The 14,982-nt window shown below is 54.4% G+C and overlaps 4 protein-coding genes across 4 annotated transcripts; 2 read left to right on the top strand and 2 right to left on the bottom strand.

Moving 5' to 3' along the window:
- Window positions 1-16: 16 nt before the first annotated feature.
- COCSADRAFT_288637 (glycosyltransferase family 71 protein) lies at window positions 17-2,018 on the bottom strand. The gene has a single exon (XM_007698840.1). The coding sequence runs from the start codon at window positions 1,880-1,882 to the stop codon at window positions 350-352; it is 1,533 nt and encodes a 510-aa protein (XP_007697030.1). The 5' UTR covers window positions 1,883-2,018; the 3' UTR covers window positions 17-349.
- A 2,745-nt stretch (window positions 2,019-4,763) lies between these two features.
- Window positions 4,764-7,096, bottom strand: COCSADRAFT_288608 (uncharacterized protein). The gene is made up of 4 exons (XM_007698839.1): window positions 6,740-7,096; window positions 6,632-6,689; window positions 5,812-6,518; window positions 4,764-5,750 (listed from the first exon to the last, which is right to left on the bottom strand). Exons 1-4 carry the CDS (start codon window positions 6,902-6,904, stop codon window positions 4,830-4,832), a joined length of 1,851 nt encoding a protein of 616 aa, XP_007697029.1. The 5' UTR covers window positions 6,905-7,096; the 3' UTR covers window positions 4,764-4,829.
- Window positions 7,097-8,537: 1,441 nt separating this feature from the next.
- On the top strand, window positions 8,538-10,915 carry COCSADRAFT_34177 (uncharacterized protein). Its single transcript, XM_007698368.1, has 2 exons — window positions 8,538-8,969; window positions 9,028-10,915. Exons 1-2 carry the CDS (start codon window positions 8,674-8,676, stop codon window positions 10,433-10,435), a joined length of 1,704 nt encoding a protein of 567 aa, XP_007696558.1. The 5' UTR covers window positions 8,538-8,673; the 3' UTR covers window positions 10,436-10,915.
- Window positions 10,916-11,790: 875 nt separating this feature from the next.
- On the top strand, window positions 11,791-14,621 carry COCSADRAFT_81735 (uncharacterized protein; the record flags this gene model as incomplete). Its single annotated transcript, XM_007698838.1, has 2 exons — window positions 11,791-12,795; window positions 12,846-14,621. 2 exons carry the CDS (start codon window positions 11,791-11,793, stop codon window positions 14,619-14,621), a joined length of 2,781 nt encoding a protein of 926 aa, XP_007697028.1.
- Window positions 14,622-14,982: the final 361 nt, after the last annotated feature.

Below are 14,982 nucleotides of genomic sequence, written 5' to 3'. Positions count from 1 at the left end.
ATTCAACAGAATTGTTGTCCTTTGAGAATTCCTTTTATTTTATTTTTGGCTGAAAAATTGGGTATATAACCAACGTGCTAACTTACGCGGTATAGCAAGCAAACTAAAAACAAACGCTAAATGCAACAAAAACAAACCACTAGCTAAATTTTTGCTCGCTTGACATCTGTCGTGAATCCGTATTAAACATGTACAGAAAAAAAAAGTGTACACTCATTAGTGTGTCTTGCAAGAGAGCAGAAGGAGCAGTTTACCTTCCTCACCCGTCACAATCATGACAAAAACCCCTCCAATCACCTTTTGCGTGAAATCATCGTAGTAGTCGCTCAAGAAGAAAGCTTCTTCCAAATCATGACCGGAGTGGCATATCCACCTCGACCTCGCCAAAAACATCTCTGTACCACCCCCGCAACTTCCTGCACTTCTCACCGCGCGCATCCTCTCTGCACCCTTCTTCAACAACGACATCCCACATGCGCTGCTCAACATCATATCCGAGCTGCTTCTGCATATCTTCTTTCTTGCCCCACATCCTGTGCGAGCGGCCCTCCATATCAAACGGGCGGTAATCATTCAGCACATGCGCTGGGTCGAGCTTGAGATTATTCTCATGGATAAAAAGCGGGATGGGTTTGCTCGGCGCGGTACGTGGCTTATTCCTCTGAGATTGAGTGACGAGATCCTTGTCTTGCCAGTGGGCTTGATCGTGGATGTGGTTGCGCATCGGGGGCAGGTACTGGTAGTCGAGACGGGGGTCCGCCTGGGCGATTCCTGTACCTTCATATGTGCCGTTGAGGAAGCGGCCGAGGGCCATCGGGGTGGTGCGGACTTGGTAGAAAGGAAGGCCGACGGCGAGGGCGGCTTGTGTGAAGGTTTCTTTGTCGCCAGCGCCGGGGGCGCCTTGGCTGAAGAGGATGTAGTAGAAGTCTGGGCCGTAGTAGTTGTAGTAGACCATCATGAGGAGGGTTTCGCGGTGTAGGTCTTTGTTCATGAGGAGCTGACCGCTTTCAGTCGAGAGGCGCGATTGCGAGGGGACTTCGGGGATGGCGGCGATGTGGTAGAAATGGGCCGATATGGTCTGCGCCCAGAAGTCGGGCCAAGTTACCAGGCCATGGGTTGTGTAGGGGGCGACGGAGAATAAACCTTTCGGATCTTGCGAGGGGAAGGCATCGCTGTCGAGAAACAGAACGTGCTGGAAGGATGAGAATAGGATCGCAAAAGCCTTGTACTGGTAGTGACTGGGTGGCTTGGCGTTGGCGGCCGTCTCGTAAATGTTTGATAGGACAACGCAACGGGCGTTTAGAGAAGGTAGAACGGTCTCGCACACTGTCGCGTCATACTTGCTCCAGTCGTCGATGAAGACTTCCATGGGCAAATCACATCCCGTCTTGCGTAACAAGCGCAGTGAGACCAAAAAGATAGGCATGTACATAGCGTTGGCTGTCGTAACGATGCCCGTAGTACCCTGTGCAAAGGGGACTTTGGACGCGAGCTCTTTTGCAGAACTGCGCATAGTATAGTGCGCTCTGAACAAGGCCAATTCTTCATTCTTTGTGAAGTTAACCAGCCGATCAGGGTGCATCCTGTGAGGTTCCAGCGGCTTGAAATTGACAACATCGTCGAACCCCTCGTCGTCCAGCTGCAAAGGCTCACATCGTGGTTGGGCGTCAACCAGAGCAGTGGCAAGGTCCGACCAAAACTCTTGAACAGACTTGTCAAAGGTTGAACTGGCTGCAGTGAGGTTTTTGCCCGTCAAGATGGGGATATGAATGGCAGCCGAGCCATGGTATTGCCGGGGAAAGAAGAAGAAGGCGCCGCATATGAAGAGGAACAGAGGGAGGATAAGCAGTCGCGGTAACGAGTGAGAGGTAGTGACGAGCATGGCGGGGGGTGGGCCCGCACTTGAGAGCGAGTAAGTATCACGAAGGCAAAAGGAAACGGGGTATCTTTGGAGAGAGAGAAAAGTGGGAAAGGCAGAGAGAGATAAGTCAGAAGGCTAGCGCCAGATGAGAGGTGAGAGTGAAAGGACGAATTGCATGTAAGTACACTGCTATGGACGCCTAGAGATAAGTGGAAATGATGTGACATGGGTGCCACAGTGCCATCCCAAGGTGGCACAGCATGCAACTGCAATACGAGCGGATGCTACAAACGGGGTACGCCGCCGCGGTTATGGAGAGGCCGACTCATGGCGCGAGTCCAGGACACATGCTTAGCTTGATGCTGTCGGGTGGTATAGGGCTAGTGCTAAGCCCCAACAGGATGTTATATGAGAGCAGACAGCATGATGCTTGACAAGATCGTGGGTACAGCTCTTGGGTGAGGTTGTGACAAGCTTATGGGATAGGGGCGGACCGAGCGAGATGGAATGGTGAATTGCATCCGGCGTATCCTAGGCCCTACCTAAGCTCAGCATAGCGCAGAAAAGCTGGATAAACGGGCAAGCTGAGTAAAAGCGACTAACGAGCAAGTAGCTCATTAGCCGTGCCAAATTAGACGTTGGAAGATTCAAAATTAGAGACGCTAACGCCATGGGCAGGCTGACTGATAACGGCATGGCAAGGCGAGACTGGCCGACGTTTGACAGCGTGGGTCGTTGGTTGGGTCCCCCCTGCTCTCAGGGACAACGGCTGTGCACGTAACGTCTCTGCGCATGAGGCTCTGGGCGATCTTAACAAACTACATTACTTCCGTCGTATGTTTCCTAGCCCTGGTCACATTGCAGTCAGTACACACAAGTACATACGCCTGTGGAACCGACAACTTCAACAGCAGCACAACTCACTTCTAGCATATGCGACCCAGAGCAACGCGTCGCAAAGACCTTTTTTGTTTCCCAGCCTCCAGCCGTGCGTATCGCGCATATACGCACTATTGAAAAATCGCGCAACCGTATATACGGGGCGTGTGACACCCTAGATGCCCATCCACCCGCCTCGGAAATTGAGCCACGCAGACGCCACAGACCTCTCATCAATGCCAATGTCAACACGGCCATGTCTTTTGTATCCATATCTTACTTGGATGTGAGATGTCATATATATTAATTCTAGAATAGGGGGGCACATCATCATAACGGTGTGTGCTCAACAAACTCCCATCTAGCATGTTACAAAAAAAATTGGGTTCAGACGAAGAAGAAAAAAGGAAATAACAACAACAAGAGAAGAGATTACCCGAATATCGTCGTGATGCCGCGCAGATTCCTACGCTTTACTACTCTAATCGTAAACAAGACACAACTAGCCCGCTGTAGCGCGGGCTAGAAATCCTGCTAAGCTCCATAACACCCGTACCTTGCATGACCAACAAAGCCAACCAACCACAAGATCCCATCTGCTCCTCTCCCACGCTTACTCCCATACAGTATGTCCATTCCTTACAAACAGCCAAACAACCGAAACGAATCTCAAAAAAAACACTCCCTGACAAATCCATAACATTACATAACTACTAGTTAACTACTCATTTTAAAACATAATCACCGGCCCGAAACGAAAAACCGGCCTTATATCGTAACTATGCACATAAGCATCACCGCAACCCCCACCCATAGTCCACCACATTAGGACTCTTGTGCCCAGCCCAGCCCAGAAAACCCGCCCAACGTGGGGTGGGGGTCAAGCAAGCAAGATTAAGTCCGCCAAGCCCACACTCTCTCCTACTTCAATCTTGGACACTTGCTTGGCATCAGCAGAGAAACTCCCCCAAACAAACCCATGTAACCCATCCTTTATAATTACGCATGCTCAGCTTGGATGTTTTTGAGAGAGAGAGAGAGAGAGAGAGAGAGAGAGAGAGAAAGGGAGAAAACGAGGGAAAAGGAAGATCGAATAGAAAATGTCAGATATCCCCCGAGTTGGTGTGAGATGATGAGATATCCAAGGGTCCTGATACGGTACCCCGAACTAGGATAGAGGGATTGATAATGCGTACAATTCCCCTTGGCTTAGGTTGGTTTTGTTGGAAAAGCCACGAGATAATTTACTTTACATTGAGCGCACTATTTACTACTATGGAATTTTTGCCCCCTCCCCCCCCCCAACACACACACACTCACACACATCTGTCACTGACCCTCTGTGTCCCATTTCCTTGATTCACATAATATTCGCCATTGCCCGGCGGTGGCATCTTATCGTCTTCTTCACATTTCACTATGACGCGGCTACGACACCAAACTTTTTTTTCTTCTGAAAGATTGGTCCACTGCTACTACGTACGAGGGCGAAAAAAAAGACAAACGCAAATTATTAGTACAGATACTGGTGGAAAATATTCCGGAAAAAAAGAAGAAAAAACCCGCGCAGAAAACACACACGATATACCTCGAGAGCCACCCTTTACTTCACAGGCACCTTGATTGCCAAGGCAATGTGTTGTGATTCAATTTGTAGCATGCACAAGAAAACAAGAGAGAGAAAAAAAGATCAAGAAAAGAGGAAAATGAACACCAGCTCGGGGCCCAGATGCTGTACGAAGATATCGTCTTCCCAGATCCAAGAACCTCATACAAGCCTGCATTCGCTACCGTCCAATTTGTACTTTTTTATCCACCCACCCAGCTTTTGCAAAAGGAATTCAAGTCGATCCCCAAACACCCCCGCCATCCCAGGTATCGAACTCCATCAAATGAGGATTTTTCCGTCTATACGCATCCGTGCCGTAGGTAGCCTGCAAATGCCACGAATCTCTTAAATCGACCGATGCTGTAAAACTCCACCCATAGCCAATCTTGCCCACGCCAGCCTACCCGAAAAAACCGACCCATATCAAATTGCACCGCAAGATACGCGCTCCAGACGATCGATACCTATGTACGAGTGAACTTACGCCGGCGACTTATTGGCGGGGTTAGTGACGTTGCGCCGATCATCGTTCATGGAAAGAGAGCCGAAGCCGGTTGAAAGAAAGGCAAAGGGGTCATTGCGACCATCGCCACCGTTGGGAGCACCCTGAGCGGGGTAGGGGTCCGCCGAGGAAAAAGCAGCTTCAGCAGCGCGGCTGTCAAAGGGAGTCGAGTGCATGCCACCGTTGGGCACATACTGACCGCCCATGGGAGGGTAAGGGCTAGCCGCACCCATACCAGAGGGCAGAGCATACGAGCTGGGAGGGCCGCCATACTGTTGAGCTGGGAAGCCGCCACCACCGTAACCAGCAGGACCGTAGGGACCGGCACCAGGACCAGCGCCCATGGAAGGAGGACCCATGCCGAAACCAGAGGGCGTGTCCATTGGCGACGGGAATGCGGAATCAGCAACGACAGCAGCGCCGGCACGGCTAGCTCCACAGCGGAGGCAGGCAGTATTCTTTGCAAAGTTGTGGTATCCGCAGCCATTCTCACCGCACTTCCAGTCTCCAGCACGGAAGGGAACGACACCAGTACCTCCACGCATGTGTCCACCACCCATTCCGTGACCGTGACCGTGGCCGTGGCCCATGTGGTGCTGGGGAGGGCCCATCATACCTGGATGACCTCCGTATCCGTATCCGCCGTAGGCCATGGGGTCACCACCTGGCGGGCCTTGTTGCATGGCAGGGAACGAGCATCGGAAACAAGCGGTACGGCGCTGGAAGTTGGAGAAGCCACAAGAAGGGCAGTTCCAGTCACCAGGGCGAGGTCGGTTCTTGCTAGGTGGGAATGGTGTGATGATATCAGAGGCACGGTCGAGAACGCGAGTGGACGAAGGCGAGACTTCAATGGCCTTTTCGTTGAGAGCGCGGCCGTTCATGCAGAGGCTCTCAGCAGCCTAAGAAAGAAGAATCAAAGTTAGCATATTACATGTCGAACATGATTGATACAATACATACCTCCTCGTGGGAAGAAAAGATGGCGAAGCCAGTGCCAGTGGGCTTGTGCTGGTCTGGGGTACGGAGGGTCCAGAAAGCAATAGGACGACCGCCAAACTGCGTGAACCAGCTCTCAAGCTCTGACTGAGTAGTGTCATGGGGAAGGCCGCTCATGTGAAGAACCTTGCTGCGCTCGGACAAAAAGGCGCGCACGTCAGCCCTGGCGTCCATGGGTTTGGTAAGTACGTCAGGGTGGTCCTGAGGTGGCTGCGACTTGCGAATCAGGCCACGGAGAACTCGTGCAAGTGTGACGGCCTCCTCCATTGCCCGCCGCGGCGAGGCGGGGGCGAGGGCTTGCAAGTGAAAGGGCAGGTTGTGTTTGATGGGCGCCGACGATTGGACAGGCTCCACTTCAAGAGCCGCACAAATGTTGGTCAAGGCGCTAGAGCCAAACGGCAACGACTCTGGGTGGTGTGCCTGCCAGCGCTGGTATTCAGTGCGTAGGTCGAATGTACGGGAGTGTTGGAGGTATGGGGGAAGAACAACGGCCTTGTCCCTAGCCTCACGCGGCAGCTGGACGCGGAGGTCCCACGAGTCAAGAGTGACAAAAGCAAACTCGAGGTTTTTGGGGGCAATGTGCTCGGCGTGGAAGTTGTTGAAGCGTTCGATGGCATCACGGAAGGAGCCAGCGTTGCGGACCTGGTCCCAGGTAAGGGTTGTCAAGCTGGCTGTGCAAGCAAGGGTGCAGGGTTAGCCGAAGCTCGTCGAGGTGAAGAAGGGGGTAGGGAGTGAAGGAGGCAAGTAGGCAAGTAGGCAGGGGAGAAGGAGCAAGACAACGTACTGCACAGAGCCGTGATTGGTGTGTTGACGGGCTTCACGAGGACGGACTCGCGGTGTAGCTGGGATTGGATCAGCAATTGAGGTGCGGGATTGGGATGGGCAAGCCCACCTCTTCGCACGACTTTGCATCGAGGAGAATCCAGCCGAGCTCAATGACCTCAGCTGAATCCTTTGTCACGTAGACGCCGTGCTCGTCACAGGTGGTAGCTACGTGAATGACGACGTAGCGGTCGAGATTGGCCGCCTGGGGGCTCGGGGTCGGTTGGGACGCCATAGCTATCTGTATTTGTCTGCGGTAGGTGCACTGTCAGTACGGGTGCCTCTGGGGTGGTCCAGAGGTCAGGCGAAACTGCGGCGAGGGTGGATTGGGCAATTGAGGTGTTGCGGCGAGGGAAGTCGGAGGTAAGAGGCGGCGTCGGTGGAAGTCGCTCGCAGCGGGTACGTCAGCGGGGAGGTGAATACGGATGAGGTGAGGCGGGGATGGGTGACTTGCTGCTCACTGCAAGTGAAAGGGAGAACAGAGCAGAGCCTCGAGGTGAATGATGGAGCTAGGGTAGAGGTGACCCAGTGAGATGAAACCAGGTGCTCTGTGATGGGGACGGACGACCTGAGGCTCCGTGCAATGATGCCGGAAGATTTCTTGACGTGGATAGCAGAGCTAAGGCACAACGTCGAGATCTTGGCGGGAGCTCGAGTTTAGTGTCGGACGTGTCACTGGGAGCGCATTGGGGGATATGGGCTTTTTTTTCCCTGATGCTGTCTTGTTTTTTGCGGGTTGCACGGCTACCTCGCGTGTTGCTGTGTGCCTATATGGTCCCTGGACGGGTGCTGGCGGTGTTCCGACGTCGCAATTGGCAGCAATGGGCTCGAGAGTGTCGTCTCGGGCCTTGGGATAGCATGTACACGGGTGTGTGTATTGTATATACATAGTTCATGGCTGCATGGCTGCATGCATCCATACATAGTACATGGCGGGATATCTGCAGCGACGTCGACGCTCATTACCGGTCCCACGCGTGCGGTCAAGGGGAACCGGCGCGTGCTCATGCCCTGTGTGTATACATAGGACGTGTATGCATGTACAGTGTACACAGTAGCGTGCATGTATGTCGTCGCGTTTGAGTGCAATGGACACGGCGCCATGGTGAGAGCTAGACATTGGGTAGGGTACTGTGTACATGCACATACACACACCACACACACACCCACGCCCACCCGAGCCCGAACAACAGGGTCCGGCCATGGCTTGGACGGGGCAGCCCGCTGGCGTGTTATCTCGAGAAGCCATGTTGGACCAGTGGACCAGTGGACCAGCAGAGCTGTAGGGTGGGCGAGAGGCGGCTAGGGGCCAAGGGGACAAGGGGCCAGCACATCATCCCGCCCTCCCCCCTGGCCGTGTGTCGTCCTCCCACTCCCGCGGCGACGGCCACGTCAGCACGTGATCAGCCCCAACCCTCGTGCTCGCCTGCCCTCGCTGCAGTTTCGGCGCAGGTGGCAGCCAATTTCGCACGTCGGCAGGCTGGCAGGCTGGCAGGCTGGCAGTTGAGTTTGGAGGCGCGCGCTCAAGACGATCAGCGTCCTTCAAGCTTTGCTGACACGGCCGACAAGTACTAGCCCTGTCAGCAGCGCCCGCTCGACGTAGTGTGCGCGACGTCTCCCAGAGCCCGTGGTACATCTGCTGTGAACCCCTTAAACGCCGCGCGCGCCCCCCTTCTGCCCATCAAGAGATCCTCTGCAATTTATGCACTCCGCCTGTGGCATCGGGGACTTTGCATTGGCGCCTAAGCATCTACCACTACCCACACGAGGAAGGCCCGTGTAGTAAATCGGGACCGCCAGCTTTACTAACCATGGCCTCTCGGCAACGCGGCTTTCTGTCTTCCCCGCAAGCTGCACCAAACGGACGCGAGTTAGTATTCACCTACCCACTTTTTGAAACAACGGACAAAGAAACACGTCCACCCCCCCAAATCTGCCTTCAGCCGCTGCACTCCTCCATGCCGCTGTCCTCCTGACCTTTTCTACAGTTCCTCTCGCGGCATCATGGGCTTCTTCAAGCGATTCAGGCGTCACAAAACCCCAAAGAAGAACGAATCCCGTCCTCGCAACGACCTCTACGCCCCCGCTATCCCCGAATACCATGGGCCCGATCAGTTTGTCCGTCTGCCCGACAACATCTTGCGTCGCATCTTTGAGGAAGTCTGCCCCCATTCCACTGACGAGACCCTCGACGGCAGCGAGGACAGTGGCAACGATGGCTGCATGAGCTGCGACATGCGAGACCTGGCCCACTGCGCCTTGACAAAACGACAATGGTATGGTGTAGCCGCCGGTCTACTGTAAGTTTTGCCATTCTACTCTGTCTGCATGTACATTGCGGCTGACCTGCCTCCCTAGCTACAACAGCATCCGCATTGATGCCGTCCACTACTGCGAGCTTGAGGAAATCTACGCCGACCAGCGCAGGCGCAAGTCGCGTAACGGAGATGAGATTGATGCCCCCACCGAGCGACTCCAGCAGCTCGGCCAGAGTGTCCGCGGCAACCAATACCTCGGCCAGCGTGTGCGCTTCATCAAGCTCCCCTATATGACGCGCGAGGCCTGCAAAGCCGACCTTGCGCGAACAGTGTCCGGCTGCCCCAACCTCGAGTACATTGACCTCCCAGACGGCTTCTATAGTGGCGACCAGTCTTGCCAGTTGCTCCGACAGGAGCTGCAGGGACGATGCCCCCACATCAGGAGAATGAAGTACACCGAGGGTGGTGAACAGGCACTCGAGTCGCTCCTCCAGGGCTACTGGCAAGAGCTCATCACCATTGAGCTCAACAAGATACACATTGAGCCCAGCATCTTACGACAGGTCTTCGGCATGCTTCCCCGACTCAAGGAGCTTACCATAATCGGCGCTCCATGGCTGAACGATTCCACTTTCCACGATGCCCCTGGAATTCCAAACTTCCCTGCCTTGGAAATCCTGAGGCTAGAAAAGTGCCACACAGTGACTGCACACGGCTTGGCCCAGTTCCTCCATAACCCCATGTGCAGTGCCAGACTTCGAACGCTCGTACTCAAAGACTGCGCTGGCTTCCCCGTGGCATCTCTTCACATTGTTTTGCAGGCCGCGGTCAACCTTCGGACATTGGAGTACACGGCCACGGTCTCGGCATCCCTTCCCCTGGACCCTATTCCGCCCATGAACTCGTACACACTGCACAAGCTCAACTTTGAGGTTGTGTCAAGCGCCGCCAACCAGGTCTACCCGCCCGCTGCGTCGTATTACCAGTATCTAGCCAAGTCGCTAATGTCCAACTCGCTCCCGGCTTTGCGACAGCTGTGGGTTCGTGACCCCGATTTCCCAGAAATCCTTACTCTTGCACCACCAGTACGTCCGTTCAGTGAGGCACCGCCGCCCATGTTCAACCAGCCCCTGGAGGTCTACTCCAAGGGTCTTGATGAACTTGATTGGATCTTTACATCCATCATGCCTCCCGAAGGCCAGGCACGACGAGCGTCCATGTCTGTGGGCCGGCCGTTGAGCAGTTATTCGGCACACAAGGGTCTTGGCCCCCAGTGGGGTGGAGATGCCCGTAAGAGCATTGTAGTGCCAAATGGGTTCGGTGGATTCCTGGCCATACCTGCTGACAACGATGGGCGGCCAAGAAGCGCAGGCCATACGGCACCTAGTGGAGGCTTTGGACACGGCTACTCCAACTCGCTCGGTGGCCGAGAACCCAGCCCGCGCGCAAGCTGGATGACCCACGTTGGCCGCGAGAAGCGAGCCTCGAGGGCTGATTTGTGGCGCTAGTTTCTGTTCGTTTGGACATGCCAGCATCGCACTCTGCATCTATGTACTGCATCTCGCCTGCCCGTCTTCTTATTTACCTTTCTCTCTCTCGCTCACTTCGATTCTCTCTTCTGGATAGCTGTCCACGTTCTTTTTTTCCCTTCAAACATCACCTTTGTAAGATACCAAGGAACTTTTTCTTGTTGTGTGTTTTTACTTTTGTTCTATTTTGGTCGTTTTAAGGTTGGTGGAACATGGGTGCAACACCAGTACGAATTATGGCGACACCGGGCAGGACCAATGAGGGTTGGACGAAAATACCCCTGGTGAAGGATGGAGTTTCCTTTGTTGGCCATGTGTGTGTACATAAAGAAACAAAGCAAAGCAAGAAAGAAAAACAGAGCGCTTGGTTGCGCGAGACTGGTCTCTCGTGGCTACTTAAAATACCACCGACGACTTGTGCTTTTAATATCGAGTGCCGGTTTGTTTTGGGAAGGGGGGAGGGGGGGGGTTGCTCGGTGGACAGGGCCAAGGTTTGTGTGCGTGGTAATATTGCAGTTGGTCATTCTCCACTGAGATATTACAAAAGTGTTTTCTCATTTAGGCAATATAGGCTGTTATGGTGACATACTAGTACTTACATAGGCGGGTTCATATTACACACATTACACATGTACGCATAGGGTTCATGCCATTGTCACTGTCAGGCCACGTAGCCAAGGGACAGGCGTAGTAGTGTGGTGTGCCCTATGTGGATGCATGCACAGCATTGCGATCTGCAGGATCTCATTGCATGCCGCGATCTGCTTGGGGGGGGCATTCATGCACACGCCATGACTACGTGCGTACTCGAATAGCGTGCTGTGGCTAAGGCATGGCGGCCATGCGTCGCGTTTCAGGCGGGCGTGTGGCTGACACCGCCTGCACTGACCGCCCCGCGTTGGTCATGTGGACGAGTCGTCTAGCGCACGCGCCTGCGTACGGCCGGCCTACCAGGTTTCAGTCCAGCCACTGGCCGTTCTCGCCCTCTCAGGAGGACTACCAAGATAGAACGGGGGGTGGAGAGAATGTTTCGGCTACCTGCTTTGACCTGGTGATTGGATTCAGGTACTTTAATGTCAAAGAGTTAAACGCCGCCTTAGCCGTATTCCGCCTGCTGCCACTTGTACTTGCTTCTTCGCCCTGTTCACGCCTTCTCTTTCCCCTCACTCGCTAGGCGTGCTCTATGGCCGTGGTTGTGCTTTCTATGTTCTCTACCGCTCTTCGCGCCGGCACGAGGATTCCAGTCGCACAGCATTCTCCCCTACACCGCCATGGCCACTGAAGCAATGTCCTCGTCTGCTGCTGCAACAGCAGCCGCAGCGTCGACGCAAAAGATGTCTCGCTATAGGAGCGTAAGGCGCGCTCAGGAACAGCATCCCGCACCACCGGGCCAGTTTTCGCAGCATGACCAGCCTTCGCAGGCCATGTCGACAATGCCTACTATGCCTGCGGTACCAGACTCTCAGCCTCAGAACGATGCGCCACTCAGCAGGAGCAAGAGCCGCTACCACCGCCGACCACCAACTTCGCACGCGACCAGTCCGCAACCCCCTCCCCGCTCCAACACCACATTTGACCCTCCACCGCCCTTTTACCCGCAGTCGCCGCCGTATGCTTCGTCGAACGATGCCGACAGTTCCCCACAGCAGACGTCGAATGCGGCCAACACTGCCCAGCGCCGCCCTCGGACGGCTAAACCTCGTACTCAAGCGTCGCCCCTTGTCTACGGTGCTCCAAGAGATCAGTCCCTCAGTGGCGATGATAGTGCGAGGGAAGTTCTCGAAAAGGAGAAGCAGCGCCAGCGGCAGATGAAGGAAAGACATGATGCAGAGGCACGGGCAAGGAGGCAGGCACAACAGGCCGAGTTGGATAGGGCCGACAAGTTACGTCAGGAAGCAGAGGAAGCGGCGCGGTTACAGAAGCAGCAACAACAGCAGCAGCGAGAGTTTGAAGAGGCGGAAGCGCTGCGTCGGCAAAGAATCGAACAAAAGGCAGAGCAGGAGCGTGGGAGACGACTACAGAAAGCCGGGCCACGAAAGACTTCGCAAAACAAGGACGAACATCAACGTCAAGCGGTATTGGCCAAGCTCGAAGAGCGTTCTCAAAAGCCACCGGCCTCACCTAATGCCATTTCGCCTCCGCGACAGCAAGAAGTTGGGTTTGGCATGTTCAAAAGGAGAAAGGACGAGGCTCTAGGCCTGGATGCTCCGGCGCAATTGTCGGCTGCACCACAACTCAGCCTCAGCCTCAGCCACGAGGAAGAGACCATCAAACCCGGTGGAGGAGGCGCGGTCCTGGGCATTGATGCACCAACTTCAGCCGTGAATGCTGGTGACAGGGTATGTTGGTTGCCTCTTGGGCGGGATAAAGTGACTAACAACTGGGGCAGCGCGTTACGGTTGTGTGCAACAAGAAGCGTATTCAACTACCAGTCACACCGACCACAACACCTCTGGATCTGATTAAGTCTGCGTCGACTGTCCTCACAGACCCAATTGACGTTCGCACAGCAGTTATTTCTGAATATTTCACAAAAGTCAGCATCACGCGCCCACTTCGCAATTACGAATATGTACGAGATGTTATGAACTCGTGGGATCACGACAGCCAAAATGAGCTAACCATTATCGACTCGGACGTGGACGGAATCAACCAGGATGATTTGCTCGCATACAAAGTGCCCGAGGCAAGACCCGAAGGCATGTCGTGCTTTATCCAATACTCTTCGAGACCCGGCAAATGGAGCAAGCGCCTGCTTACCCTGCGTCCCGACGGCCAGCTAGTCATGGCGAAGAACGAAAAGACCAAGGAAAAGGATCTGGAGAACATTTGCACGCTTACAGACTACGACATCTACACGATAACGCAGCAGAAGCTGGCAAGGGTCAAGCCACCCAAGAAGATATGCTACGCGGTCAAGAGTATGCAAAAGTCGAACATTTTTGCCGACGAGTCGCAGTATGTGCATTTCTTCTGCACCAATGACCGCAACACGGCAAACATGTTCTACCATGCTTTGCAGTCGTGGCGGAGCTGGTATCTCAAGTACCAAAAGGGCGAGGGGTTGAAGAAGAAGTCGCCGGCCATGCGCAACGTGTCTGGCAACCAAGAGGCAGCGCAGTCATCAGCGCATGCACGGGGTGAGTCTGTAGGATCACATTACCAGCTAGGTGCTTTCTCGTCGTTGTTGGACATGGACAGTTTCAACAAGAAGCTAGATGAAATTGAAGTGCATAAGCCGGGCGAGTTTCCAGATGACAAGCCCTTGTCGAAACTTGATAGCAGAGCAATGCATACGAGGAAGAAGTCGTTGCGGGTAAAGCAACCACCTCCGACAACGTTGATCAAAAGTGCAATCGGCAAGCCCAACCCGTCGCAGCCCACGTCTCGACAGACGTCTGGACGACGCAGCTTCGATGGCAAGGAGGAAGAAGCATTTACTTCTAGTGGGCTTCTAGGCCGGGGCTATACCGAGCGCCAGGCTGCAGCACAGGCTCGTGAGCAGCAGCAGGCGACGGCATTTACAGAGGGTCCATCACTGCTGAACGTGGGTCGGTTGGGTCAGGCCGACAGTAATGTCAAACGTAGCACTTCCACGCGCAGTAACCACCATCGACGGACATCCAGCGACCTGCAAAGAAGTGCTTCGAAGCGGGTGCCTGGTATGCCAGAGCCGTTGATTGATCTTACGCCGCAGTACCGTCCACCACCACAGCATCTCAACAAGGGCAAAGGGTACAACCCGGGAGCGGGGGCAGGGCCACTTGTGGAGAGCGCAACGTCGATAGAAGAAGCAATCAAGGTCCCTTCATTGACAGATTGGCGAGCGGGCCGGCCGGGAACATCACGCGCACATGGAACATATGGCGCCGGTGGCCACGAGCGCACACGGTCGCTCAAGGGTCGTGGCGAGCCCCTGGCTGCATACACGCACAACAACCATGGGGCAGCGCCTGAGGATGCCAGCAAAGCATTCACGGGCGGGGGCCTGCTGTCTCGAGCGGGTTATTCACAAGGCCCGGATGTTATCGGTCGAGGAGTCATGGATGGCAGCAAAGCTCGAGGCCCAATGGTCAATCTGAACCTGAACAACGAGTTTGTGCAGGGCAGCTTGCTGGGTGGGATGTCTGTTGCTGCACCGGTGATTGATCGAAGTGGCAAGTAAGGTGTTTTTGGGGAGGGGGGGCAAAGATGGGTGGTTTGCAGGCGGAACCACTTCCCAAACGGCACGTGGCGGCCTTTTTTTTTTCTTTCCTCTTTCCTTTGTGAGCGCGATTTTAGCCTGATATCCCTGCATAAATTCTTTTTCTTTCTCTTCCTTGCGGTTTGTTTCCCAACGTCGTCAGCCCAAAGGCTTGTTTTTCAGGTGGCGCCGATGTTGAGGCATAGTGGGGGTGTAGGAGGGGATGCTTGGTATGGCCGAGTAGATGAGGCTAGATATGGTGAGTGTATTGAATTGATAATATATGTTTGGAGTGATATGGGTCTAGATGCGACTAGCTGGAGATACTGGCGGGTGAGACTGT

Source organism: Bipolaris sorokiniana (genome assembly GCF_000338995.1).
Source record: "Bipolaris sorokiniana ND90Pr unplaced genomic scaffold COCSAscaffold_3, whole genome shotgun sequence".
NCBI lineage: Eukaryota > Fungi > Ascomycota > Dothideomycetes > Pleosporales > Pleosporaceae > Bipolaris > Bipolaris sorokiniana.
This window is presented reverse-complemented; position numbering and strand designations above follow the sequence as displayed.